We start from the raw sequence: 27,238 nt of genomic DNA on the forward strand, positions 1-27,238 counted from the left end.
TCATCTAAAACATGATCCAACACATCCGTCAACTCATCCATCTTTGTTCTCTGTCCCAAGAGTGATGGAGCTTGGTGATTGGCTCAGAATTGATAACCGAGGAAGAAGCGGAGACGACGGGCTCACACGACGACAATCCACTTGGTTTTGTGGGGGTGAGTAACTACCCTGTCTGCATCGACGCTCTGGTGATCCATGGCTTGGAGAACAATATCAACGAGAAGAGGGGGTGAATCGCCGATGCCGACTTCAAAACAAAGGGAAATCCCACCAGCTGCGTGATGAGATCGAGAGCTCGCCTCACCCGTCCTCGACCACGCGTCATCTTTTCACACGGCAACAGCAACACCACTACCACCACAAGTGTCAACACAAACAAGACCACCAACATCAAGATGGCAGCCGCAGCCGCAGCAGCAAGTGCGCCGCAGCCTGGGATTGAGCCCTCTATCCCTCAAATCTTCACTTCGGAGCCCCTCATCCGCGACGACTTGTTCACAGAGTCGTCGCGCGTGCAGGACGCAACCGTTGACGAATGTCTGCCCTTCCTCAAGGCCCAGGAACACTCCTCCTGCAACTCCCACGGGCTGCCCCATCTGGACCGTCGCCGCCATGTCAACTTCCTGCATAAGCAGCTTGGAAAGCTGCCGGGAGGCTTCATGTCCGCCGACCCCAGCCGTCCCTGGATCTTCTACTGGTGCCTCGCCGCACTCTCCCTCCTCGGCGAGGATGTCTCGTCGTATCGCCAGAGCCTCGTCGACACGGTCCGCCCCATGCAGAACCCCGACGGCGGCTTCGCTGGCGGCTTCGGCCAGACGTCGCATCTCGCCACCACGTATGCAACCGTCCTGTCGCTGGCCCTAGTCGGCGGCGAGGACAGCTACGACCTTGTCGACCGCCGTGCCATGTGGAGATGGCTATGCTCCCTCAAGCAGCCCGACGGGGGCTTCCAGATGGCCCTTGGCGGCGAGGAGGATGTCAGGTATGCACTGTAGCACTCACTGCCGGCTGTCAAGGCCCGCAGTCCCTCTTCCACCCCCGGCCGTCAAGTCTGGAGATCCTACCCATATCCGATCCCCTTCGTATGTGCTCTCTCCTCCTTACTGACCGTGTTGCAGGGGGGCCTACTGCGCGTCCGTCATCATATCGCTCCTCAACATCCCTCTCGAGCTGTCACAGGACTCGCCAGCACGCTCCGCTGGCCACACTGGTCTGTTCACAGGCCTCGCCGATTATGTACGCCAATGTAGGTGATGCACAAGACCCAAAAGTCGTTCCCGCTCTCTGATCGCTCACCAATAAGGCCAAACGTACGAGGGCGGCGTGTCGGCAAAGCCGGGCGTTGAAGCACATGGTGCATATGCCTTTTGCGCCCTCGGATGCCTCTCCATCCTCGATTCTCCACATCGAGCCATCCCGCGGTATGTCTCTGTTGTTCCCCCCAGGCCCACGATGGCCTACCCACTGAAGTGGTGACATGGGAGCATTGCATGCTGACCCAGACCTGATCGTCCCCTTCTCCAGCTATCTCGACGTTCCACTGCTTATCTCTTGGTTGTCCTCCCGTCAGTACGCCCCCGAGGGCGGTTTCTCGGGTCGTACCAACAAGCTTGTCGACGGTTGCTACAGCCACTGGGTCGGAGGTTGCTGGCCCCTGATCGAGGCCGCCCTCAACGGGCCCGGAGGGGAGGCGGCGGCCGGTTCTGGCGGCCACCCGCTCCCTGCCGCAAGGAATAGCCTCTTCAGCCGCGACGGCTTGATCCGCTACATCCTCTGTTGCTGCCAGGACCAGTCTAAACGGGGTGGCCTGAGAGACAAACCGAGCAAGTAGGAACTCCCCTCCTGCATCTGATTATTTTCGGTGAGCGCTAAACCCAGCCCAACAAACAGGTACTCGGACGCCTACCATACCTGCTATGTGCTCTCCGGCCTGAGTTCAGCGCAGCACAAGTGGGACCTGGTTGCTGCTCGCACCCACGAGGCAATTGTGGCGGGAGATTCATGGTCTGTGTCACCTTATATGGAAGGTGAACAGATCTTTGACGAGGAGGATCGCGTCGCCACGGTGCACCCCGTCTACGTTATCCCCAAGCACAAGGTGGAAGAGATCCAGAACTACTTTGCATCCAAGCACGGCTTTTGATTGCCAAGCGGTGCCTGTGCCAGCTGGATTTGGTGACGCGGAGGGATCCCTGTCCAAGTCAGGCTGAGAGAGTTTTGGTATGGATGCCATGAGAAACGAGACATGATTGAGTGCAATTACGAGTGGCGGGGCAGTTGATTTCCTTGTTCTCTTTGCCGTGTTGAGATGGCCGGTCCTTGTCTTTTTGCCATTCGCAGTATATGGTTAACCATCAATGTCAATATTGTTGATACCAATACATGATCGGATCAACTCTTGGCCGTGCGGGAACTCAGATCTCAGTTGACTCATGGCGACTTGGTTCAGCCAGATCGAGGATTGGTCGTCCCAAGGTGGATGGATGGCTGGTGGCCAAAGCACGACATGGCGTCTGCGTCGTCGAGGTATGACAGGCTAGACCGATGCTTATCCATCTTGAATCAGAGATACAGCACAGGCATCCACAACAGGCAGGCAACCGGCTGCATGCATCAGTGAATTTCCGACCGACTCGTAGGCCCCGGCCGCCAGATGAGGAACCCCATCCGCACCTACCTACATGTCGACTCGGCAGCATGGCCAGATGGATCTCGAGGGGCGGTGGATGTCCGAGAGGGCTGGGAAACGAGGGCAAACACCAATCCATGTAAACCCTCATGGTGTCATAACGTCAACAGGCATGACCAACTGACAGCGCATCGTCTGGAGAAGGCAGGGATCTCGCTCAAGGTTGAGATTGGAAACCAACACTGGTTACCATTTCCTTCGTTCTTCTGGGATGCACATGATCTTGCTGGTAGAGGGAGGACAGTGATCCCACGCCATACGACCACGACGGTAGCAGTTGCAGGGTCTGCGCATCATCTCGAGGCCAGGGCCGGGCCCATGCTTCTCGGCATCCAAGAGTCCAGGACTGGGCCCTTGGGAGGCCATGGATCCTGTATGCAGCACTTTGAACTCTGCTCCACCTGTTTCCGGTCACGTTGCTTTTGCCCACTGCGATGTGGACGGGTCTCGATGAGGGCGCATATCATGGCATGAGCATGGGAGATTGACGTCTTCCTTTTACCAGCCTCCCGACCAGGTGCGAGATTTAAAGTGGTTTCTGCGCAAATGTGAGTGAAAGCGTGGCATGAGAACGCCGTATATCAGGCTCTCTGACGGCGTGCCCTGGGTTTGACTGACCTAACCCACGGCACACACACACACACACACAAACACGCAGGCTCATTCCGCAGACCGCCTCGCATATCAGGCCAGACCTCGGGATCGAGACTCGTACATGTCAATGGCGTCCGTGGACGAATGTCTCGTTGCCCGGAGGTCAGCCCTCTGAACGGCGGGCCGTATGTGGCCACCGCCGCGCCCCCGCCTCTGCACTGCGGTCTGTGGCCGCATCTCAAGCAACCAGGTCTGGTGCATACCTGCATTGCAGCCAGACTGCCTATGCCCATGCCCATCTCTGTGTACCGAGGTGCGTGTGTGAGAGAAGAAACGGCCATGCAAGAAGCTGGACTCAAAGTACATAGGACAAGGGGGATACTTGGGACGCGGCCCCCGATTGTGGCGCACATGGAAGAGATAGAAGCCGAGACACGGCACGGCAGGTTATGGGCGCTTCTCTTCTATGGCCTCTCTGGGTATCGCCGCCTCGGGTCTGGAATTCGGTCAGTTCAAGGGTGAACTCGGTGCTTTCTGATAGTACAATCAGGCGGCCTTTCTCGCCCCCAAGCACCCACAAATGCAGTGAGTCTTCTTTGCGATTACGTGCATTGTCGTATCCACTCCACCGTGAATTCTGTGGGGACCACAAAAACAGGGTCCTTTTAACGGTCAACAGTAGGCATGGATGCTGAGACAACCCCACGGCCCTGTCTCAAACCCGACCGACGTGCGTTGTTGAATCGAGTGGTTCGTTTCAACATGATTCCATCTTGGCCTGTTAAGTTTCATGTCTCTCGCTATACGTAGCATGTTCCTGAGTGCTGTTCGTGTGCCATCATTGCCTTCCAATGAAGCTGGTTTCGATCCGTACTGAGAATTAACTGGGGAATATCTGAGGAGGGGTTGTAAGAAAGAGATCGCCCGCAAGGGCATAAGCGAGCTGGTCCCTGCCTGTGATCCTCAAAATGATGTTGAAGAGAGCCGAATGCCGGTTAACACTTTTGTCGCAAGGTAGCTGTGGCCATGTCCGGAAACCAAGGCTCTGGAGGCAGCGATCGCTCGTCAATGTTCTTGACCGTTTGTTATTACCCACTCTAACAGAGTTCGTATCCTGGTTCCCCGTCAGGCGGGCGTTTCCACAGGCCTTATCCATGAAAAGGTCACCACAACAAGGACCAACACAGAGGGTTGCGAAAGATAGGCTGAGGGAGTCGATCTTTGCAGTAGTCATGCTACTAGTTGAATCGAAGGCAGTCGAGAGTGCGTAATCGTTCTGGCCTTGCAGTATCATGTGTCTCTTGAGTTGTCTGCCGTTGCAAGAGCATAGCATTTCCAACCAGGTCTCCTTCGTCAGGGAGCCTTGACAGTCCATCAACTGAGAATAGACAAACTCTGATTGCATATTCGACCGGACCCAGTCATCCAATTCGAGTGTTGCCGTCTGTTGTGGTGGGATTGGCCAGTTTTACCAGCCGTCGATCCGGAAGGCGCTTGACTTGAAGGATACTTGAAAGTACCTGGTGTACGGAACCTCGTCGTCGAGCGGATATGCCAAAACGTCAATTTAGGAGCCCCTCGTCGGCCTGACAAGCAGATGGGAATCGAAGTGACCCATCATGTGCCGTTCCGCTGCCCCTCGTCGTCATTGTCCATCATCATCATCGGCATTTCTGGTTGATGTGCCCCTCATCGCGCCCCTCATCCAAGCTCTCTTGGCAGTATGCAGAGACAAAGGCACCGTCGGAAGAAGGAAGAGGCTAACTGATGACAAAAAAGCAATGGGAGACCGTGGGAACCACATCCGTCGCGCCTGGCAGGTGTGCCAAGCCCGCCCCAGTAGCGGCCGCAGGTTGGGCCCTCTCTGGTTTTTCCTTCACGCCGCGAGCGATCTCACGCTGGCCTGGTCTCGCGGTTGTCCAACCTCCAGGGTTGAAACGGCACAGCAAGACCCGCAACATGCTCGCCACGATGCGCGGAAAATTTCTGGATGTCGTTTGGTATTGTTTTTGTTTTTGCTGACCCTTCCGGCTGGATAGCCGCCTCGATTAATTTCGCTTGCGGATATCCTGCAATGGGCGATACGCCCAAGGTAAGTAATGGGGCGAGCACGGCGCGTAGCACGTCTTTTTTTGTCGCTGGCGGTTATCAGAGTTTCTGCTTCAACTTGTTTTAAGCGACGGGGCCAGAGCCCAAACCCAAAACGCTCAGAACACCGACCATCTTGTTCCAATTTGGTGGACAACTTCGTGGGGCGTGGAGGCATGTGTCATGGGATTTCGGTGGTCGTCACGTCAGAGCAAACTAGCGGCCCCAAGGTGGAATTCTGGAAGAGTTCCAATTGTCGAATCGCCGTCCGCCGTTGGAAGCTCGAGCTCCGTCATGGCCTGGGTTGGATGGAACTCCCTTGTCCTCCACAAAGCCCACTCGAACCCACAGAACCCACCAAGCTCTCGACGAGATTCGGCATCCCTGTTGTGAGCAAACGCGCCCAATGGCGGTCTTGCAGCGCTTCTCGGCGAGCCGTCCATTTAGAGAGTTTCTCAACAGTTAGCTCAGACCTAGTGAACTAAGAAGACTGAAGTGTCACTGGGTAGGGAGCGATGCGAAAAGTGGCGGAGAGTACCGCCATGTCTTTGTCCGAGTAGAATCATGGGTTCCGAGCTGGACGATGCCTCTGGCTATCAAGAGAGCCCTTAGGTTTGCGATGGACGACCTCTCCCGGCGTTTGTGCTTGTGGCTGGGTAAATCGGTGATCAAGAGGCAACCACCCGGGATGCTTGTGGTGGTGGTGGCGGTTGTGGTTGTACCGGCCGGCCGATTGACGAGAGAACAAGGGGAGTTGAGGTCAGGAAAGGTACGGTCGGTACCCCGCGTTGACCGGCGCGAGCAAGTACGTCCCGCTACTCGGAGCCGTCTCGAGGTTCCAGTCTTGTTATTGATGTTGTTTTTATTAACATCGACAAGCAAGCATTGCCAACTCATCATTGCATGAAGGTTAGGGGCTGGCCCCAAGGCCTGCCTGCCTCCCGTCTGGTCTGCCTGCCCTCCGGCCTTTGACCCAGCCTACCTAACTAGACAGGCTTGCACTGTACAGTACCTACCCTCTTCCTTTCTTCCCTCACCTTAGTCGTTGTCTCGCGCCTCTTGCGTGGTCCCTCCTGCCATCCGCTTCCCCTCCCCCTCCCTTGCCCGTACTGTAGCTAAGGCAAGCACGGAGTTCGGACGCTGCTTCCCCTCCTCAACACAGACTGCCCGTCCGTCCAGTCCATGAATCCTGGCCACATCTCACTGCCATGCCATGCACAGGCCTCTGCCACTTGGCTTACCCCAGTGCACCCAAGCCTTTTTCGCTTCTCACATATGATTCTTCAATCGAGCTGCACTCCCGGGCTGCCAAATCTGCAATGCACACACCCTCTGGCCACACCATCGAGGCTGCATCAGGAAGAGCATCCTCCAGTGTCCAATCAATCATGCTGTTTTCACCGTTTTCTTTCCCTCTCTATGGGGAGGGAGGCATGCCGATGCTCGCCTGCTTCTGCTGCTGCTGCCTCTCTCTGCCTCTGCTGCTGCGTTGCGTTGCTGGGGACAGCCCTAACGGCGGCACCCACACACCCGCGCCGGTGGATGCATGGCACAGGGCATGGTGGGCAGGGATGAGAGGGATCATGGTCGTTGGTCCAGTGGCAGAGGGGCCAGCCACTGACTGTCCTGTTCATGCACGTCGTCGCGCTGCTTCACCGACCCTTTCCTTGGGGCCCTGGGCTGGGGGAGGGAGGGAGTGGGAAGCGGAAAGTGGACTGTCGTCGACCGGCTTGACTGGCTGCTGCGTGTGGTGTCACTATTGAGTTATTCTGCTCATGGCATCGTCGTCTTTGTTCGCTGCCCTGGGCTTCTTCTTCGACGGCCGACAACCAGGCCACTGAGACTGCAGCCAAAAGTTTACTCGCGTGCAGTGCATCATAATGGAACTCCGCTCTCCATGTTGCTATTTCGGACTCGACACTTGGTCTCTCGCTTATCTCGAGGGGAGACTGAATACCTTCCCGCAGCTGATCAGCCAGGCACGTCCTCAAATCTCCCTTGAACCTCTAATATGCCTCAGGGACCCGCGCGCTTTGTGAAGTTTACTGGGTACGAATCGTACACATTCGCAACCGCCACATGGAGTTGAGAACGTGGCCCGCTTTCACTGAGTCGCTGTCGCCTGGCCCCAGCGCAACACTCTAGTCCCTCGACTAGGCCGCACAACAAGGCCGCCCATTTCGCGCGCGACAGACAGACGAGGATCAAGAACAAGATCCTAGCAGATGCCAATCCCCGGTCCTGAGAATTTCCGCTTCCAGTTGGCTGCGGCACTGATGGCAATGGCCTGGCAGGGCAGGTACAGTATGAAGGTACCTTAGACAGGCCGAGGTGCCCTGCAGCAGCTCCGGCCGCGGGGCTCTCGGCGCTCGAGGGGAGGGGATCCGTGTGTGGGTTGGTGCTGGTGCTGGTGCTGGCTGGTGCCCCTCGGCGTCCAGCCTCTGGCTCTACTGTTATACAAGCTGGTACTTTGGGCTGGTTGCTGTGCATTAGTGGCCGCCAAAGCAGAGATCTCGGAGGTCCAGATGGTGGCAGTGAGCCAGGCACATCCTGTCCTGCTTGTCTTGTTGTTGATGTAGGTAGGTGCTGGTATCGCTTCGCTTTGTCTACAGTACCTGATGGCTGCAGGTCATTTCGCCCCTCGACGTCTTGACCCTTCCTTCGAGGTGCTTGACTTGACGACTAGAAACGAGTTACCCGCTCCGGGCCACTGAGGTGAAGCCGTCCTCGCCACCTGACTTGAAGCTAAAGCAAGTTGGAAATTGCTGCCATGTCGTAGTGATGCATCTTCAATCGCGTGTCTGCATGAGCTTCGCAGACCGGGCCCTGACTGGCCCCATCGCCCCCCATTCCTAAGGCCATGCCATCATGCCCTCTTGTCTATCTACGCAGCAGCACGGCCGGACACGGATGGAAGAGTGCGCCGGTAGCATCGGGGGGCTGCACGGTGAGAGGGGATGGGGGCAAGCGAAAGCATAGAGTTTGGCGCAAGAGGCCTTGCTGGAGGAGAAGGAAAAAAGACTCTGGAGTGGAAAGAAAACAATAACAAAAAACCCGAGAGAGGAGACGGACCCGGGAGGAGGAGAAAAAAATGGAACGTACTAGGTCCCTTCGTGGTACGCCGGTGGCCGAAGGCGTTAACTTTGGGAATCAGAGATCGCCTGGTCGCTGCATCCTCCATGTGTTCCGGTGGAGTGGCCTAGTCGCCAGCGACTTTGATCAACTGGCAACCAGGTAGGCCAACACAGCAAAGATGGGTCACACTCTTTCGAGAGCCGCATCGTTGCTTGCATCTGCCTCCATTCGCGCGTCGTCCTTTGTCTCCAGACACCCCCTGTCCCCGCGCTAACAAGCTGTCTGCAATAAAGGCACACATGTCTCGCCGTGCCATCGGCTCGACTCGTCTGCAGCAGATGCACTCGCAGGTCAGTCAAGTCGCGACGGACGGAGCTTTTGACAAGACCAAGCAAGGTATCCTATCCGGCCGGTATCCTTACAGTACCTACAGTACTTACTGGACCCTTCTCCCGAGCCCTTTCTTATCTTGAAGCTTCCTTCGTCTCTACTCTGCTCTGCTTCAAAACCTTCTCCCTCGCTCGCTCTCGTTCTCGTTCTCCATCTTCTATCCCATCTATTCTATCATCCACCACCCATCCATCCCATCTCGCTCGCACCCACCAGGCCCCCCCTACCTACCTCCACGGCACACGACTCGAAGCCAATTTGACAGGACCCTGAACGCCTTTTTTGCATCTCTGCCCTCCAGAAGCAGGCATTGAGCATTCACCAGGATTACTCCAGTCTCAATTCTACAATCCCCGCTGTCTATCTCGCACCCTGCCACCTTGAATCAAAGGGCAGGTTGATATCCCGTCGTCGCCTCCACCTCCGTCCGCGCTCCGCCTTGTCCTCGTCTCGAGCTCGATTCTTGGGTGAACCAAACGGAATTGGATCATACCCTTGGCCTCTTTCTCTGCGTTCATCGCTGTTTTTCTGGTTTCTAGACAAGCGTTCTTGATCTATTTTTTACTCTGCCATTATTATTCTTATTTTTTTTTCTCCCCTCCGAACCCCCCCCCTCTCCGGCCTGTCCCACACTGGTCGGTCTCCCGCATCAGAGGCGCGCTCTTACAAGCTCGGTTTCCACTTTTCCGCTCCTTCCTTCAACCGCAACCGTCCTCGGCCTCGACGCTCCGGCGCAGCTCGGTGAACGCCACCACACAAATTATCACAATGGGCGGTTTCTACATGCAGTATCTCGAGAGTAAGTTGATCAATGAATCAATCCAGCCCCTTTTGAGAAGTCAATTCCAGTCCAGCCATCGGCAATTGATTCATCACTCGCTGGGTGAAACCGAGTTCCCCCGCCTGCGGTGACTCTTTGACGCCGAAGTGGCGGGGACAACGGCACATCTCCCGGTTATACCTCCACTCACAACATTGAGTCCAAGTTGGACCATGCCACTGCGCCAATGTTAGTCGAGGAATCATGGCAAAGCCAGACTTTAGAAGACTTAGGCCTTCAAGTCTCGCGTTGGCATGACGACGAGACTGACGCCATTCGACCACGAGCTTTCCCCATGGCCGAGTGCCTATTGAAACACAAGGAAGAAAGGACCCTTTGCTAACCAGGATTTCAAACAGGCCTCTGCCGGCGTCGAGGATGGACAGACCCCATGTACGAGTGCTACCGGGACCACAGCGGCTACACTTGTCTTGTCCTGGTCAACGGCCGCGAGTACCAGACGGATCTCGCCTACGAGTCTGACGTTCTTGCTCAGGAGAACGCTGCCATGCGTGCCTTTATGGTCTGTCGCAACTTCTCTGTCAACGGAGGCATGCTAGCTCGCAACGGCATCGTCCAGGGCCTGCCTGCTCAGGACTCGGGCCGCCGCCGCAAGAGTCGTCACACTTCATCCCGGGACAGTGACCGCCACAGTCGACGATCAGGTCATCACTCGAGCAGTAGCTCGACAGCCTCGTTCGAGTAGAAGCTGCCACGGTGCAGCTCACGACGGTTATTCGGGCCAAAGTTGATAGTACACCAACGGGCTTAGATCGGCATGGAAGTCACCCACGTGAAACCATGCTTGGAAGCACAGGGGAAAGGAGCCCAGGCACAAGACGACTTACAAGCGGTTGAAATGCTTCACAGCTACCCCGAGGGATATACCCACACCGACCTCCCTCGGCAACCTCTCTCACGAGACTCAAGGAAGAATCCTCGACTTTCTTCATCATCTTCTTCATTTTCTGTTTTCTTCTCTTCTTTCGGCAAGAGACAAGGCGACTCGCGCCTCCAAACTCTCTGGCCATTTTTCAACGACTCATGATGATATGATACGACTTAGATGCAGCTTCACTCCGACGGCCGGCATATGCGACTTTGCTTTTACCTACCTTGCGTCATTTGCTTCTCACACGAGATTGGACTGATTTTTCGCCTATGTTATTCTCTTGTTCACTCCTATCCCAATTTTCCTTTGCCTTGACGAAACCTTGAATATTCGGTCCGGTTTGAGTGGGTGTCCATCACTCAGAGCTCATGACGCGGTCACCAACATGGGCGTTACGAGAATGCTTCTTCCAGCGATACTGGCACACCACGATTGTTTTCTGCAGGATTTGCTCAGGGTGGTCATGTAGTTGAGGGAAGTGGCCAACAAAAAAGAAAAAAGATGGAAGGGAAAAGTCTGCGTTTGGACAAAAAGCTCGACGATTCTGCGACGCGATTCACAGGGGAGGGTAGATTCTTTTCACGAAATCAAGCCAGCCCGGCTTTTACGCGCCAGGTACGACCAGCTTACGACAAAACAACCAAAATGAGAGAGAGAGAGAAAAAGCGTCCTTCTATCGAAATTTTGCTGGGGCTTTTTATTATCAAAAATGGTCGAGGGACAGGCTTGACTGGCAACTTTGGGTTGCTATTTTTCCCGGGGTTTGAGGATCCAAGATGAAGGACGAACTGTGCTGCAAAGGGGAAAAGTTTGTGCATCAGGGAAGCCAGCGTTGACTTTTTTGTTGTTTACGGTTGAACAATGTGGGATGAAGCCGATGATGTGACGAGTTCGAGTATGGGCAGTGATGGAGTATGATGACAAGATATTTTAACGACGCCAATGATAACGACCTTTTTTTACTTGCACCTGCTGTCGGTAGAGATGGAGAGTCTATGTCGTGACCTCTCATATGGTGCAGATTGATGAGTACACGGGATGGATGTAAGATGCTTACATTGGGAGGGGAAGTCAGCCTCAACAACAGCAACAACAGGCGTGTCCCTATTACACACATCAATATTTCCCGTACACACCGGTCCACCATGGTTCTCACTTACATGACAACCGAACCCGGGTCATGTCAGCACGGCCATCAACCATTTCGACCCAGGAGCTAGGGTGGGCCGCTGCACTCGATGAGGTGTACCGAAACGTGGGGAAACAAACCCTTGATTAAAGAGACGCCGGGATCAAGGTGGATAGAGTTGCTTTTTCCGAAACTCTGCTGTACGTACGTACATACCAGACGCAGTGGTTCGTGCCAGAGGAGCAAGCCAAGTTGAGTGCGGCTGGCTGAGGAAATGAGTGGTTGGTGAGGCATGGTGCTTCCTGGTTGGAGATGCCTTTCGAAATAAGTTCCGGCTCTTCTAACCTAGTTGCAGGAATGAGAAGGGCCGGAAGCTTCTCGGGTTGAGGAGTGTCCAGCTGCGCCCAGGTTGTTAATGAACACCCTACATGTGTTATGTATGTTCAAGATACATGGGTTCGGGTCAATGAGATGAACCAAACCTAAAACAGAATCGCCGAGTCGTTGCAGGGTAGAGGGGTTTACGAATGGTCCAGTATCACCGGGATTCATGCAAGACATGTTCTAGTGGTGATCTTATGAAGTCGAGGTCTGCATAGCTAAACACCTTGACGACGTCCACCATGTTAGTTTCAGACCTAGCCGCCCAGGTCTTTAGCGATGACGTCTGGGGTGTCGTGGCACTGCTGTGAAACAAAGGACCAATGATCAGCACCAGCAAAAGATCGCCATTGCCTGCCAATGTCGTCCTCGTGCTCCCACCCTTGAGGCAAAGTTTATTAAAAGACAGCTGCTGCGCGGTCATGGGACTCTAACTGACAGCCTTCAGGGTAAGACGGACGACGAGGCTAGACCGGATGGGGGAGTCGACAACAGGAAGATCTGTCCAGCTCTTCGTGGGGTCGCGAGATGCAGGATGATGTGAGTGGACGTGTCAGACGGGGGGCTTTGAGGCTGAGGAGGGTGGTCTACTGGACGACATGGCCCCCCGCGAGATGGAGTTCAAGCGAGATGGCGTGGTTGTGGGTGAAGTGTGGGATAAATTTGGAGGGGATTACGAGATTGCCGCGTCGTTACGAGGAGCTTGAAGCATAAGAGAGGCAAATAGGCCCCAATCAGCGGGATGCAATTGGCAAGGTCAGATGTCGATATGATGGGGTCAGGAGCACAATGCAATGCATCAACACGAAATGGCAAACAAGTAAATTGAATTCCAGGGTCTGGCCAGGGGTTGCAGAGTTAAAGACGGGAATAACAGCTCGTGAAGGCCAAGTGGCCACCTCCTGAATGGAAAAAAGTAAGGGGACATGGTGCCACTGGACTGAGGCCACTCAGACCAGACAAGACAGGCCTCATGACGATGGTAAACATGAGACATGACGAAAAAAAAAAGGAGGCAAGATTAAAGAGACATGGGAAGAGGTGAGAGGAAAAAAAAAAGGAAAAGGAGAAAATCCACGCTGAAGAATTAGCTAGTTTGAAACTTGGACCTAGATCACCAATAAGCGGCAACGCCTTGTCCGATGTAGAGGAAGTATTGGATTGGATTGGATCCAGGGGAATGGAGCTTTGTCGTTTGCTGGCGTCGTTAGATGGTGATATTACCCTCATTACTTGGACGCAATCACCCGCGGCTGAGGCGGTCACATCCGTCTGGACTGCGTCAGAGATTGATTATTAGTCCTTCCAGAAGCACAGAAGCGCGCATTTACTACAACCATCCCATTAGGGGGCAGTCACCGCGCTCTTCGATTAGAAAATATGACGCCCAATTTCGGGAAATGGCTGTCGAGCCACAACCGCCCCGCCTGGTGGCCGTGATTGGCGTCCCGGACCCCTTTCCAACAGCCTCTCATCATGGGGCCTCGTGTCGAGCTTCGCCCGCGCGTTTGGCCCGTCTGCCCCGTGAGGCGTAGACGGCCACTAGTGCCAAACCGATGGGGGGATGGGGGTAGGTAGGTAATCTTGAAGTTGTGGTCGATGTTGGAGATGAGTTTGGAGGATTTGAGAGAACAAGAGCTGTGTCTTTGGAGGAGGGGTTGGGCTGAACCATCCCGCCTTTTTTAGACATAAATAACAACCTGTAAGCTAAAACATGCATCGCCAGCCAGCAAATGCATACTACGTATGCCATGGATGCTTGTTTGTGGATTTGCAAGCTCAGGCAGTCCATACAGCGCATCTCAGCTATAAGAGGCCCTATGGCAGTTACGAGATCTGCTGGGAGGATGCACCCGGCCAGTACGAGGCGCAGGTACCTACCCTTCTGAGCGCGCCCCCTGCCCGCCTGGCCCTCGGCGGCCCCACCCTCTCCGTCGAGCACGGGCAAGTCAACTCTCAGCCTGCATCCATCTTAGCACGTTGGCCTTAACATCCCCACTTCGATCCATCCCCATTCCCTCCTGAATTCAAAGTCGCGCCTCTGCCTGCTCGATCTTCTTTTTCTTCTCCTTCTTCCTCCCTCTCTGAGCTTGACGACTTATTCTTCCTCCTCACTCACGATCTATCGATACCCTTACCTCTTTTCTAATCTAATCCTGTCGAGGTTGCTTCCCTTCCTTTCGGGACCTCGCTGCTTGTCGCTCTCTGTTCTTACATTCGCTGTTACCCCTTTGCCTTCGGCCGATTCGCATACGTAGCAGTTTCTCAACACCGCAATCATGAAGGGTATGCCTCAGGTCGTAGAGCTCGTGTAGCTTCTCGAGGTTCTCGCAGCATGCTGACCTTCTCTAGGACTTATTCTTGTCGGTGGCTTCGGCACTCGCCTTCGCCCTCTCGTATGTTGCCCTCAGAGCTCCCTGACCAAGCTGCGCGAAGCTTGCGCTGAGCTCCTGTCGCCTCGTCGAACGAAACGCTGACATCTCTGCGATAGACCCTCACCCTCCCTAAGCCACTTGTCGAGTTCGGCAACAAGCCCATGATCGTGCACCAAATCGAGGCGCTGGTCGCAGCTGGCGTCACTGACATCGTGCTCGCTGTCAACTACCGACCCGAGATCATGGAGAAGTTCCTGGCCGAGGTAAGACAATAATCAACCATTGCACATACAAAAGATGTGGGCTGACGTGCGCCCCAGTATGAGGAAAAGTACAACATCAACATTGAGTTCTCTGTCGAGTCTGAGCCCCTCGACACTGCCGGACCCCTGAAGCTCGCCGAGTCCATCCTCGCCAAGGACGACTCCCCCTTCTTCGTCCTCAACTCGGACGTCATCTGCGATTACCCTTTCCAGGACCTCCTGGCCTTCCACCGGAGCCACGGAAACGAGGGTACCATCGTCGTCACCAAGGTCGAGGAGCCCTCCAAGTATGGTGTCGTTGTCCACCAGCCCGGCCACCGCTCGCTGATCGACCGATTCGTCGAGAAGCCCGTCGAGTTCGTCGGCAACCGCATCAACGCCGGCATGTACATTTTCAACACCTCCATCCTCGACCGTATCGAGCTCCGCCCGACTTCGATCGAGAAGGAGACCTTCCCCGCCATGGTCCGCGACAACCAGCTGCACTCGTTCGACCTCGAGGGCTTCTGGATGGACGTTGGTCAGCCCAAGGACTTCCTCAGCGGCACATGCCTGTACCTCTCCTCGCTCACCAAGCGGGGTAGCAAGGAGCTCACTCCCCCCACCGAGCCCTTCGTCCACGGTGGCAACGTCATGATTCACCCCTCGGCCAAGATTGGCAAGAACTGCAGAATCGGACCCAACGTCACTGTTGGTCCCGATGTTGTTATTGGCGACGGTGTCCGTCTGCAGCGATGTGTGCTGCTCCGCGGATCCAAGGTCAAGGACCACGCCTGGGTCAAGTCCACCATCGTCGGCTGGAACAGCACTGTCGGCCGATGGGCTCGTCTCGAGAACGTGACAGTCCTGGGTGACGACGTGACAATCGGCGACGAGATCTACGTCAACGGTGGCAGCGTCCTCCCCCACAAGTCGATCAAGGCCAACGTTGACATCCCCGCCATTATCATGTGAGGAGCCAACTCGGACCACGACTTTGTCTTAACGGCTCGCTGGAGGACACACCAGCGAAGCCCTTCTTCACCTACGCAATAATCTCGAACAACGACCAAAAATTACACTTGATAAAAATTCACCACTCTCGAAAGAAAGATGTGCTGGCCACCGTCGTATACCAGGAGGGCCGTGTGGGAGGAAGTTCAGAGCCTGCCGCTCTCTCTATCTTAATACTTTTGTGCAATTGTCTGATGCCCCTTTTATGCGTGTTTATCTGGCGTCAAGGTCGGTACTTACAGAAGGCAGGCAGGCAGGCAAGCCCAAGGTCAAAGGCAGCAGGCAGTCAGGCAGGCAGGTTTCATGGCAGTGATTTCAAGAAGCCGTGTACAATGCTTTTATAGGTTATTGAATTGAACAAGGGTGGTATAGACCACCTTGAAAGCTCTACTTGGTGTAGCCACTTGCTTTGAGTGATATAATGTGAATGTTTGTCTGGAAGAGTGATGATACCATACTTGCTTTGTGCCTTTTCAACACTCGTCTTGACCATCTAGTCGGGTTGGTAAATGGTTACTCGAGTGTAAAGTTGACGTCCAGACGCAAGCACCCCCATAGTCCTCAAGCCACTACGAAGGGGTGTACTATTTGCGATCTCCTATTTCGTATTGGACATGATTCGTTTTGCTGAACGCATTATATCCACAACAATACAATCTCGACCTGCATCATGAATTGGTCTTGTACTTAAATAAAGGCGGCGGTGTCCGCCGTCAACAGGCTCCCCCCGAGCCACCATTATGAGATCTCAAAGCGGGAATCTCCGAGTGCAAGGCATGAGTTGAGCAAGAGGCTTAGCAATGGGCCTATCCGACGCTTTCGGCGAGGTATGTTTCTTTATACGTCTCAGTGAATGGCAGCGGGCTGCACATGAGTTGCTTCGTAACATGACGGACTTGAGAACCCTCATAGGCTTGCCATGCGCACCACCTACCTATCTGGTAATATGAGAGACAGACTCAGAACAGGTTTCGCTCTATGAGCCTACCCCAAGTTTCGGGAACTATCTTGCCAACGGTTGTGATCGACGTCTCCCATGTCTCATACGCCACGTCTGTTGCTCACTCATCTGTCTCACCATGACCGATAGCTTGGTTCCGCCGTTCTAAGTTGAGTTCTCCAAGATGCTACTGCTTAGCATGTTTCAGATACGATTGCCGACTTCGACTATCGTGAAGCGCAGTGGCCTAGCCTGGCGCTTGATAACGCCCTCAGCAATCTGCTAGTTGTGAGTGAGTCCTGGGAGCTGAGTGTGGTGGTACCGTTGAAACCTGTATGTGATTTATAAAACAGACCTCGCCGTGAATGGCCATGAATTGACTTGGTGTAAGTGCCGTGATGTTCTGCTCTCCCAACTAGAGTGCCTGTGTCGAGGCCTGGAACAAGGGAGCGATGAGAGGCGGCCTCATCAAGATGTTGACAGACCCAAGAATTGTCCGTTCTCTTTCCCTGACCTGTTTCATGAATTAAAATACCCTTATTTAACCCCTATCAATCGATCGTATTGCAGAGTGTTCATCCGGAGGATGAATGGCAGGACGTGCTAGTCCTTGGACTGATGCTTTCTTGATGCATGTACGCCATGGGAGCCGGCTTTGGGATGTGCCCCGTGTTGAATGGATATCATAGGTTCACTGTGGGTGAGTTCGGCAGTGATCCAGAGCCCGTGCAGCCTTCTCTGGATCTGGTGCTTGGTGTTGCATTTGAAAGTAGCTTGCCGGTACCGGGTTTGTCCCACTCTCTCGCGAAGCAAGTTCTGGACTGGGATGAATTCCGCAATATCATTGCTCATGCTGAGTCGGTCAAGCAGTCCTTACTCAGGGGTGAAGACAGATTGTCTCGTCGCCTTGCACAGACGGCAATCTCGAGATCAGTCCATGGTAGTGCAGATTGAGTGTCTGCTGACCAGAGATATTGAAAGCTCGAGCCTCGGTGTGCTGAGATGGCGGATAGGGGCTCCTTTTTCAATGACAGGCGTCCAACTGGCTCCCCTGCCTATCAGTGATTGGCAATAGACCACGGTGAAGGTGGCCGACCGGCATTGGAGGTTGCGAGCTCGAGCCCGTGGCCTCGGTGAGACCCCAGTCCTGGTCAACTGGGGAGGGGGCCCATGGACGTGGGGGATCCGGGGCTGGGGTCTGGAGGAGGCGGTTGATGACAGTTTTGCTTTGATTTGAATTTGTTGAAGAGGTTGAAAAGACGTCAGAGTGAGTATTGTGAGACTTACATAACCCCACGATGCGTTTTAGATAATAGAGTGAGAGGATTATCCAAGAATTTATAAGAGCCAGTGGTTTTGGAGATGGCTTAGAGGTACAGCTTACGCTAGTAAGAACTTGTGCATGGGTTGTATTCGAGGTCATGATGGTTAGAGTCTCTTGGGAGGTGTGCCATTATGAAGAGAATAAAATATTCAATGCCTCTCGTGTCAGATTGATGAGAAAAGGTCAAAGCAGATTCACATCGTCCAACAAGAGCAGATCCGTGACAAGGTAGATAGGAAGCCCTGGCCCGCGGGAAGTATACCGCCTCTTTTGAGGGTCGTCCAGAAAGTAGCGGTGTCATGGGGAATGGAGTGTGAAGCTTAGTATGAAGCCGCATGTATAGCGCCTCTGCCCTTTTCTTTTTCCTTCCTGTCGAGCTTCTGCTTCTCTTCTGCACCAATGCCCAACCGACTGCGACTGACGTATTACGAGAGACACCCTTTGAGAGGGCGAAAAACGATACCTCTTGGCTCGACTTTCAAGGTGCGGATTGTCAAACCGTGATCCCCGTCATCGGACCAACACCAGCCACTGCCGAGGACCAGAATCGACCTATTTTACCCTGCTCTCTACGAGTGACCTGGCCATCGCATCGCATTTACAGCAACCAACCAGGCCTGACCGAAAGATCAGTGATTGCTTCTCGAACGAACGAGTGTGGCATCTTCCCGGGCGCCGGCATTTCCGAGGATAGTCTACGTGCAGCAGCAACCTGTGCCTTGCGTCGTGCAGCCCGCGTCCTTGTCCTTGTCCTTGAGGCTGAAGCCACCACCGGAGACGCCCTACCTACTGGAACTACACCGTTCGAGGCAGTCGATCCAACCCGGGTACCTCACTGTACAGCGCAGCAGCCGTACATAGCCCGAGACTCACGAGATTTTTCCAGCGCCGAAGCCGCCGTCGCTCCTTTGGTGGCTCGTGCCTGATAGGTAGGTAGGGTGGACGGGAGGTTTCTCCGTCAGCTGCGCTGCTGCAAGACGTGGATGTGGACGAGACGGCCCGTTTGCCAACAGCAAAAAACCTCAAAGCTGCACCTGCACCATCGCGGCGGCGACGGGATGCTCTGGGGTCGCGAATAGACGCCGACGTAACGCCTGAATCTGGGGAGATCGCGGGTCGCTCGCCTGTTTGCACGTTCTGCCCGCATCCCTCGGCTTCTTTTCTCATTCAGTCTGGAAAAGGGCACGAGGTCAAGTCAGGACACCCGTTCGCCGTTTACCCAAACCAAACCACGAGAAAGGGACTGCAAGGGTCCTGGCCTCGGTGTGGTGTCAAGACAATGGGGGCCCAACATGGACATGGACATGGACGTGAACGTCAAGGCGCCGAGACGAGGAAACGTGTGTGGTCTGGATTGTTTCTCAGAGGCGTGGCTATTATCGTCGTCTTAGTGGTGAGTGCATTGTTTCTATTGCTTTTTCTCCTCTGGTACATGATCTTTACTGGCCATCATATCATCCCCGGGGCTGTCCAAGCACTGTTCCCGCTACATACCCACCACCACCCACACCATACATCATTCAATCAGCCAGTCAGTCAATCAATCAATTGTCTCGCTCCCCCGTGCAGCTGGTTCCCCAGTGCAGTCTGCAATCTTGGATCCATGCTTCTTCTCACCTCACCTGGTACCGCAAGTCTGGGCTCGGCGAGATCATGCATGGCCTGACCGAAACCTTGCTACCGGGGGGGGGACCAAGATTTGCACGAGACGATGATGGCATCCATTGCAATCAATGCCTTGCCTCTTATGGCCCCGAGGGAAAAAAAGACGTTGAGGTCCCAAGAAGCGGCGAGCTCGGCGTATTAGCGGAGCCTCGAAGACGTCTCCCCCGCACCCATCTCTCCACTTTGCGGGCTCTCCACGGCCGGCGGCACTTGGATGAACTGAAGTGAACTGGAGCTCATGGAGAGTCCGTCTGTTCTCGAGGTCAGAACCTTGGAAATCTGCGAGTAATACGGCCGAAGCTTGGGGTTGGGTGACGTCTCAGGTGTTCCAATATGGATGGATATGGATGTTCCAGCTTCTGGAATCCACCGAAATTTGGGGGCTTCTCGGTGTTCAGATGCTCATCCCCGTCCCTGCAATTGTGTCCTGGGTCGACCTCTTAATGCCCTGGGCTGACCTCCAGTCTTCCCGTCCGCCTCGTCTCTCTCTCTCCCGTCTTCTTATCCACGCCCACGCCCTCCCTCCACTCTCCTCTCGTCTCCTCTCCCAGCAGCTCTGCTCTCCCAATCCATGATCCCCAAGCCCCCCCACCAGCGGCCGCCATTGGATATTCCTCAGCCACTGACACAGCATCCGTCAGCAGCTCTCGCAGCCTGTGCTCGGTGACGGTGACGCCAAGCTCCAGCTCCAGTTTCCCCAGCGGTACCAGCACCAGCTCCAGCAGCTCCGGCTCCCGCTGCGACAAGACTTGCTGTCCACCTCTGCTTCATTTTCAATTTCCTCCCTCCTCCTCCTCTTCTCTCCTTCATCCTTACACCACCTCCTCCTCCCTCGACTTTATCCTTCCTCCTCGCCGCCTGCTCCTGCAGCCTCCGAACCCGTCTGCCATATTCCCTCTCCCTTCTCGACTGCGCCGCCCACCTCACGACCCATCGCCATGGCTCTCGCCGACGAGTCTAACCGTGTCGTCCAAGAGTTCGACTTTACCAATGACGACCTGAACCGTCATGTCAAGGAATTCTTGAGGCAGATGAGTACGTCTCTTTCGCTGCATGCACTGTCGTTTGGCGCAAACGATGTGGCGTCTTGCAGGGGGAGCTCCCCTCTCATGATGCTCTGTCGCATACCGCCAAATTTACCTCCACGTATTCATGATACTGATTTTTTGCGCGCTTTCCAGACGAGGGCCTCTCCAAGGAGGGTACCAGCCTCCAGCAGATCCCAACCTATGTCACAGGCGTTCCCAATGGCACAGAAAAGGTCAGACTCTGGCGCACGCGAGTGACAGAAGCTTCAACTGACATGACTTTTTCCTCATGCAGGGTCTGTATCTTGCTGTCGATCTCGGCGGAACAAACTTTCGAGTTTGCTCCATCATGCTCAACGGCGACACCACCTTTAACCTAACCTTTAACAAGGTCGCCATCCCCAAGGAGCTCATGGTCGCAAAGACCGCCTCCGAGCTCTTCTCCTTCCTCGCCAAGCAGATCGAGGCTTTCCTCAAGGAGCATCATGCCGAGCACTTCAACAGCCACCTGCGCCGGCGCAACACCTACAGCACCGCCTCGGGCTACCGAGACGAGCACATCTTCCGCCTGGGCTTCACTTTTAGCTTCCCCGTCAAGCAGCTCGCCATTAACAAGGGCCTGCTGATCCGATGGACCAAGGGCTTCGACATCCGCGATGCTGTCGGCAAGGACGTCTGCGCACTGCTCCAGACTGAGATCGACAAGCTCCAGCTCCCCGTCAAGGTTGCAGCGCTGGTGAACGATACTGTCGGCACGCTCATGGCTCGTTCGTACACCTCGACCGGCAAGAGCCGATCTATCCTGGGTGCCATTTTCGGCACTGGCACCAACGGCGCCTACATGGAGAAGCTGGATAACATCAAGAAACCCATTACAGGCGACTATGACGAGTCAACGGGCGAGATGGTGGTTAACACAGAATGGGGCTCCTTCGACAACCAGCTCAACGTTCTCCCCTCAACGGCATGGGATAAGGCCCTGGATGCCGAGAGTGTGAACCCCGGTGACCAAATGTTTGAGAAGCGTGTGTCAGGCATGTTCCTGGGCGAGATCGTGCGACTTGCCGTGGCCGACATGATTAACAGCGAAAAGTCGTCCTTGTTCAAGGATCTCAACTCTAGCTCCAATGACTGGGGTTCCACGACCAACATTGCGCCCCAATCCGGCTTCCTCAAGCCCTGGGGACTTGACAGCTCCATCATGTCGGTAGCGGCGGCCGACAACACCCCCGAGCTGTCCACTCTTCGCCAGGAGCTGGAGAACCTGCTCCACGTCTACACACCCTCGCTCGAGGATGCCCAGGCCTTCAAGTCCGTCTCCAACGCTGTCGGCCGACGTGCCGCCAGACTGTCCGCGGTCGCCATTGGCGCCATCGCTCTTCAGTCTGGCAAGCTCGAAGACCCCAACGAGGAGGTTATCGACATTGGTGTCGATGGTAGCCTGGTCGAGCACTACCCCTTCTTCCGCGATATGATTTATGAGGCCCTCCGCGCCATTGACGGCATCGGACCCAAGGGCGCCGAGAAGATCCGTATTGGTATTGCCAAAGACGGTAGTGGCGTCGGCGCCGCCCTGATCGCTCTCGTCGCTGCCGGCAGGGAGAAGCCCGAGGACTACCTGGTCGACATCAAGGCCGAGTCCAGTCGAGGCCGCAAGTTGTCCAATGCCATCGGTACGTGACCTCATAAATCTCATTTCAGCGGCATTCCGCACCCCCTCCCTTTACATTCATCCCCCTAGACCAACTCAAGCGACCACTGCTAACACTCTCGATAGCGGACGAACCCCTAATCTCAACCACCGCGCTCGTGGTCGGCGGCATCGTTGGTGCCCTTGCACTAGCAGCTTTCTGGTGGACCAAGCGTAGGTAGGAAGTCCTATCGTGTCACTTGCGCCTTTGGCCATGTTAGGGTGTTCACCTCGCTACTGAGTGAGTGTTATGTATATATGTGCATGAGAAAGACGTTTTCATGTTGATTCCTGGGGACTTTTGGCGTCTCTTGTCTCAAACGTTACGTTTCGCGTTGTTCGCACCAAAAACTGTATGGGTATGAGGCAGTTGATTATGACGAAAAGAATTCTATGATTGGTCAGTTTCTTCATCATATCAGGTTCCAGGGAAGTGAATCAAGTTCTTCGAACTGTAGCGTCTATTTATTTATTTATGTATTTATGTATTTATGTATTTATGTATTCATTTATCAATGTCGTTCTTACCGGGTCCATCTATCCATTGCTGTCCGTTAACACCATATTCTTTCATGAAGCGTTTCTTATTTGTCTCTTTGGCAAGTCGAACTCGACCGTGTTTCTACCATGCCATGCTCTAGCTGCCAAAGGCGGCAGCAGGGTAAGAGCGATCTCTCTTCTTTCGAGCCGTGGAGCTGCTTCTCGAGCTTGCGCCAGAGCCCGGTTCGCGAAGAGGCTTGCGACCCGGCGGCACCAACAGACCGCCCACCATGTCTTCGGGCATGTCATTCCATTCCGTCTCTGGGCGTTGATTCTGATAGGATCGACCAGAGGGGGGGAGTGGTGGCCTGGAGGCCCCATCCTTAGGAGGGCCCGACATGGGAGGGAGGTTCACCACGGCAGCAGTCGTGCTGGCGGGAATAGAGGGTGGAGCTGCCGAGGATGACGAAGAAGGTAGGGAGCTTCGAACGGAGGCGCCGACGGGACGGTGAACCAGCCAGGCCGAGTCGGGGCGGAGTTTTAAATAGTAGCCACGGATGGGTTGGTCGTCCTTCTTGAAGCCTCGTCCTTCATACCACTTGAGGCCCTCCTCGTTCTCAGTCCAGACATGCGCCGTGACAGAGGCCACGTCGAGACTAGAATCCGACACGGCCGTCGCAATGATGTTATCCACAGCGGCATTGATCAACCCCAGCGACCGGTACGGCGACAAGAGGCAAAGGGACTGGATGTAGAGGTTCTGCGGCACCTGGCCATGGGTCTTGGAGTCGAGAATAGGCTCGAGGCGACAGACGACTCCGCCGACCACCTTGGGCTCAGCGCCGTCATGCGCCCATGTGATGACGCGCGAGAAGCGGCCGGAGGCGGCGGGATCGACTGCGCGCTGATAGAAGTTGTCGGGGTAACTGACGGGTAGAAGGAGGGCGTTGATGCGGCGCAAAGCGTTGATGTCAGAGGGTGAGACGAGGCGAATGTCGGCTTCGGGGGGAAGAGACGTTGGCAGAGGCGGGAGTTCGAACGTGGACGTCTCGTCGAGTTCCTCTTGCTCAGAGGGGGGAGATACGGCTGGTGGAGGGGCAGCAGCTGCCGGCGGCGGCGGCGGCGGTGTTGAGAGAGCGGCAGAGGGCGGAGGAGCGTATTTCGGAGTCTTTGCTTGGAAGAAGGAGCGGATGGAGAGCTGAGCGGGTTTGGTCGACGGGAGCGACATGTTGGCGATGGTATATATATGCACTTGGAGGTAGGTATCTCTCGTTGGGTTGGAGGTTTGGGAGAGAGATGGTGGAAACAAAACGAGAGAAAAAAGACAGGGGGAAGCGAGAGAGAAGCTCTCAACTTAAGGTCGCTTCAGCCGCACGAGCCAGAAAGAGATGCCAGCAATGTAAGGATGTAAAAAAGCAGGAATGTTGTTTTCTTGTATGGATGCTTGCGTCAAGTTGGCCTCTAGTTGTATGGACAGGGCAAAAATGAATTGGATTGGAGCAATGAGAGAGAGGCTCTAACAAGAACTGGAACTGCACTAGCGCAGGGAGGTGACCATGGCATCTAGCCACCCAGATCGATGGGATCCCTGGGGACTGGATTGGATTCTTTTAGGTTCCGGGTCAGTTCAAGGGGCCAATCCCACGTGAGAACCATGAGAGCTGCGTCGTCATTCGCAGAGAGGGGGTGAACTGCGATCCATGGCTGTAATTAGAAGCACGAGGGGGAATGGATGCGTCAAACTGGAGGCTCCGGCTGTTTATCAGGTGTCCTGCGTTTGGTACCTTAGCTGAGTGCCCCGCCCCCTGAGAGTTTAGGGGGCCGTAGGCTATTCTAGCGTGCGGGATCGTGATGGAGGGCGGACACTGGAAGAACAGAGTTGGAGGACAGCTTGCCGTCATGGCATTTTAAGCTTCATGGTAAAGATCTGGCCTCAAGGTAAGCTATGCGGTCATTGCCACTTCCATGGACTCTGTATTCCCTCATAGTTCACCTGTAGCCGTGTAATAGTGCAGGCTGATATGCACCGCTGCGTTGGTGCTGCTCTGGTCCTTGGCTCATCCATGGGCCTGTTGATTTTCCTTTCCGAGATCTATTCCCACCTGGGTTTCAGTGGTGGCACCTGCACCAGCTGCTCTGCTGAGGCTCACTTCAAGGCACCTGCAAATTTCCCGTCCCCCTTCTGTTCTTCCGTCATCCTCCCATCGTCCAACACGAACAAACATTTCTCACCGTTTTGACACTGGCGGGCCATCTTTGGGCTTTGTCTTTTTTTCTGGGGTTTCTGTTTTTCATTACTGCTCTTACATTAATAACTCCCAATCACAAGGCAGGAAACCGTCCATCATAGGGTCTCGTGCCTCGTCCCGGTTACTGCTCTCACCCGCCGTTTATTACCTACAAACAGATTGGGGGAGAGACCAGACAATAGAACCTCAGCTATTGTGCAGCTTCCCGTTGATTGTCAACCTTTGTTTTTCTTGTCCTTTTTTTTTTACCCGTTTCGGATGGAATTGAACTGCGACTTGCCTGCTCCTACTACCCTCTTCATATTTTAATTCCTCCTCTTCCACTGCTGTTGAAAGCTTCTTCTCTCCGAGCATCACTCTCTAATTCCTCTCCCGCGAATCTCCAGCTTTTTTTTCCCTTTACAACTCTACCCCGGCCGGAATTCCGTGCACACCCCCCCTCCGCCCGGTAGCAGCCGTTTCGCTCCTCGGCATCATCACACGATTCCAGTTACACACCCTCCGCTTGACAAATTCGTCGGCCCTGGCTCGGATTCTTGCTTCCCCGGCGAACATCATGAATTCTGGCACGGGCAGGGCGGGCATCATCCGCGCTCGCGATGATGCCGGTAGTATGGACAAGTTGGTAAGCATGCATTCATCTGCCCTTTCGCATCTCACCTCGACCTCCCTGCGATTCCCTCCACGGGAACGCCCTAGAGCGCCATCGCCTCCTCCGTCGACATGAATCACCTCTGCGACCCCTATCCAGATGATGCTTCATTGGACTTTCTGTTTGTTTGGCTGTATTACTAATGCTGGAGATGCTTAGGCACACGCTGTACTAGATGATGTGCTCTACAACGTCCTTTGCGATTTGTTGATGAAGACGCACCGCGAGGAGAAGACGGCGAGGGCCACCACTGCTGCCATCCGAGTCGAGAAGCTGGCATCCGATGCGTCCGATAGCTCGACCCCCGATTCAAAACCAGACGTACGGATCGAGACAGATGCTGCCATCTACGAGGATGGCAAGGTTTTGCTCAAGGGCAACCCCCTCAAGACGACGGCTGAGATCCTATGCCCCCGATGCCATCTTCCTCGACTTCTATATCCTACCGACGGCAAAGGCGCTCAGAAGCCCGACCCGAGTATCATCTACTGCAAGAAGCACCCTTACATCGATAAGCCGGGATGCGACATCTACGGACAGAGCTGGGTCGGACCAGGTCCCGGTCGCGGCAAGAAGAAGAAGGACATGGAGAAGAACGCCGACTCTCCTGCGCCCGAACAGCGACCACCCAACGTCTTGTCTTTCCCATCAGCCACCTGCAGCAAGTGCAAACGCTGCATTCTCGTCACCCGACTCAATAACCACATGGGCTCTTGCATCGGCAACAGCGGCCGCAACGCCAGCCGAGCTGCGGCGCAGAAGTTGAGCAACGGCGGATCCCAGAACGACCCGACGCCGCCTTCATCGCAAAAGGCGACGCCCGCGCCGGGTTCTCGCGCCGCCAGCCCCAAGAAGCGCGACGCGAGCGAAGAAGAGGAAGACTCGGAGAACAGCCACAAGAAGAAGAAGCTCAAGCCTACATCGGTTACTAAGAAGGTCATCCTGAAGACGAAGCCGAGCCTCAAAAAGGACAAGCCCAAGGGTCTTTCCTCGTTGAGCCAGGAGCAAAAGGCCGACTACTCAAAAGGAGACTCAGTCGAGGTGGCTCCTAAGAAGGTGGTGTCTAAAGGTATCAGTCCAGTCAAGAAGCTCAAGCTGAACAAGCCTCATCTGGGCTCGCCCAAGCCCAAGGCCAATCTCATCCGGGAGGCCACCGGGGAGTCGGAGTCTTCAGACACCTTGTCGTCGCCACCTCAGTAAGGCCCTGACTGGCCTTGTGACTGACTCGGAGAAACGTCTTCGTTGATGATGGCAATGTGGGCGCTTGTCTTACACTTTCTGGTCAAGGTGATTTTTGGTTGGATACGGATAGAGGCAGGCAGCACAACGCGCAATCAGGGGACGGATTTGCTTCTCGAGGATATTTCTTCTACGTGTATTATTCTCACAAACGCACTGCATTGGAACGGCGGTTTGGTTGGCTAGGGACCGGGACCAGATATTCACAGCATCCACGGAAAATGGACCGGGGCGTTTTCGGCGTTGAACGTGCAAGAATGGATAATTTTTCAAGATTTCTCT

General features: G+C 54.8%; 6 protein-coding genes across 6 annotated transcripts; 5 read left to right on the forward strand and 1 right to left on the reverse strand.

Moving 5' to 3' along the window:
* Window positions 1-281: 281 nt before the first annotated feature.
* Window positions 282-2,143, forward strand: NCS57_00399600 (Protein farnesyltransferase subunit beta; the record flags this gene model as incomplete). The annotated part of the gene is made up of 5 exons (XM_053053973.1): window positions 282-982; window positions 1,119-1,246; window positions 1,304-1,421; window positions 1,471-1,827; window positions 1,891-2,143. The coding sequence occupies 5 exons, from the start codon at window positions 282-284 to the stop codon at window positions 2,141-2,143; spliced, it is 1,557 nt and encodes a 518-aa protein (XP_052916133.1).
* A 7,251-nt stretch (window positions 2,144-9,394) lies between these two features.
* Window positions 9,395-10,362, forward strand: NCS57_00399700 (uncharacterized protein; the record flags this gene model as incomplete). Its single annotated transcript, XM_053053974.1, has 2 exons — window positions 9,395-9,635; window positions 10,016-10,362. The coding sequence occupies exons 1-2, from the start codon at window positions 9,605-9,607 to the stop codon at window positions 10,360-10,362; spliced, it is 378 nt and encodes a 125-aa protein (XP_052916134.1). The 5' UTR covers window positions 9,395-9,604.
* A 3,975-nt stretch (window positions 10,363-14,337) lies between these two features.
* On the forward strand, window positions 14,338-15,650 carry NCS57_00399800 (Mannose-1-phosphate guanyltransferase; the record flags this gene model as incomplete). The annotated part of the gene is made up of 4 exons (XM_053053975.1): window positions 14,338-14,344; window positions 14,411-14,454; window positions 14,550-14,696; window positions 14,754-15,650. The coding sequence occupies 4 exons, from the start codon at window positions 14,338-14,340 to the stop codon at window positions 15,648-15,650; spliced, it is 1,095 nt and encodes a 364-aa protein (XP_052916135.1).
* Window positions 15,651-18,908: 3,258 nt separating this feature from the next.
* On the forward strand, window positions 18,909-22,518 carry NCS57_00399900 (Phosphotransferase; the record flags this gene model as incomplete). Its single annotated transcript, XM_053053976.1, has 5 exons — window positions 18,909-19,346; window positions 20,263-20,653; window positions 20,800-20,879; window positions 20,942-22,319; window positions 22,424-22,518. Exons 1-5 carry the CDS (start codon window positions 19,233-19,235, stop codon window positions 22,516-22,518), a joined length of 2,058 nt encoding a protein of 685 aa, XP_052916136.1. The 5' UTR covers window positions 18,909-19,232.
* Window positions 22,519-22,973: 455 nt separating this feature from the next.
* On the reverse strand, window positions 22,974-24,044 carry NCS57_00400000 (N-acetyltransferase domain-containing protein; the record flags this gene model as incomplete). Its single annotated transcript, XM_053053977.1, has 1 exon — window positions 22,974-24,044. One exon carries the CDS (start codon window positions 24,042-24,044, stop codon window positions 22,974-22,976), a length of 1,071 nt encoding a protein of 356 aa, XP_052916137.1.
* Window positions 24,045-25,621: 1,577 nt separating this feature from the next.
* Window positions 25,622-26,917, forward strand: NCS57_00400100 (uncharacterized protein; the record flags this gene model as incomplete). The annotated part of the gene is made up of 2 exons (XM_053053978.1): window positions 25,622-25,690; window positions 25,877-26,917. 2 exons carry the CDS (start codon window positions 25,622-25,624, stop codon window positions 26,915-26,917), a joined length of 1,110 nt encoding a protein of 369 aa, XP_052916138.1.
* Between the last annotated feature and the right edge of the window lie 321 nt (window positions 26,918-27,238).

Source organism: Fusarium keratoplasticum, chromosome 3 (assembly GCF_025433545.1).
Source record: "Fusarium keratoplasticum isolate Fu6.1 chromosome 3, whole genome shotgun sequence".
In the NCBI taxonomy this organism is placed as follows: domain Eukaryota; kingdom Fungi; phylum Ascomycota; class Sordariomycetes; order Hypocreales; family Nectriaceae; genus Fusarium; species Fusarium keratoplasticum.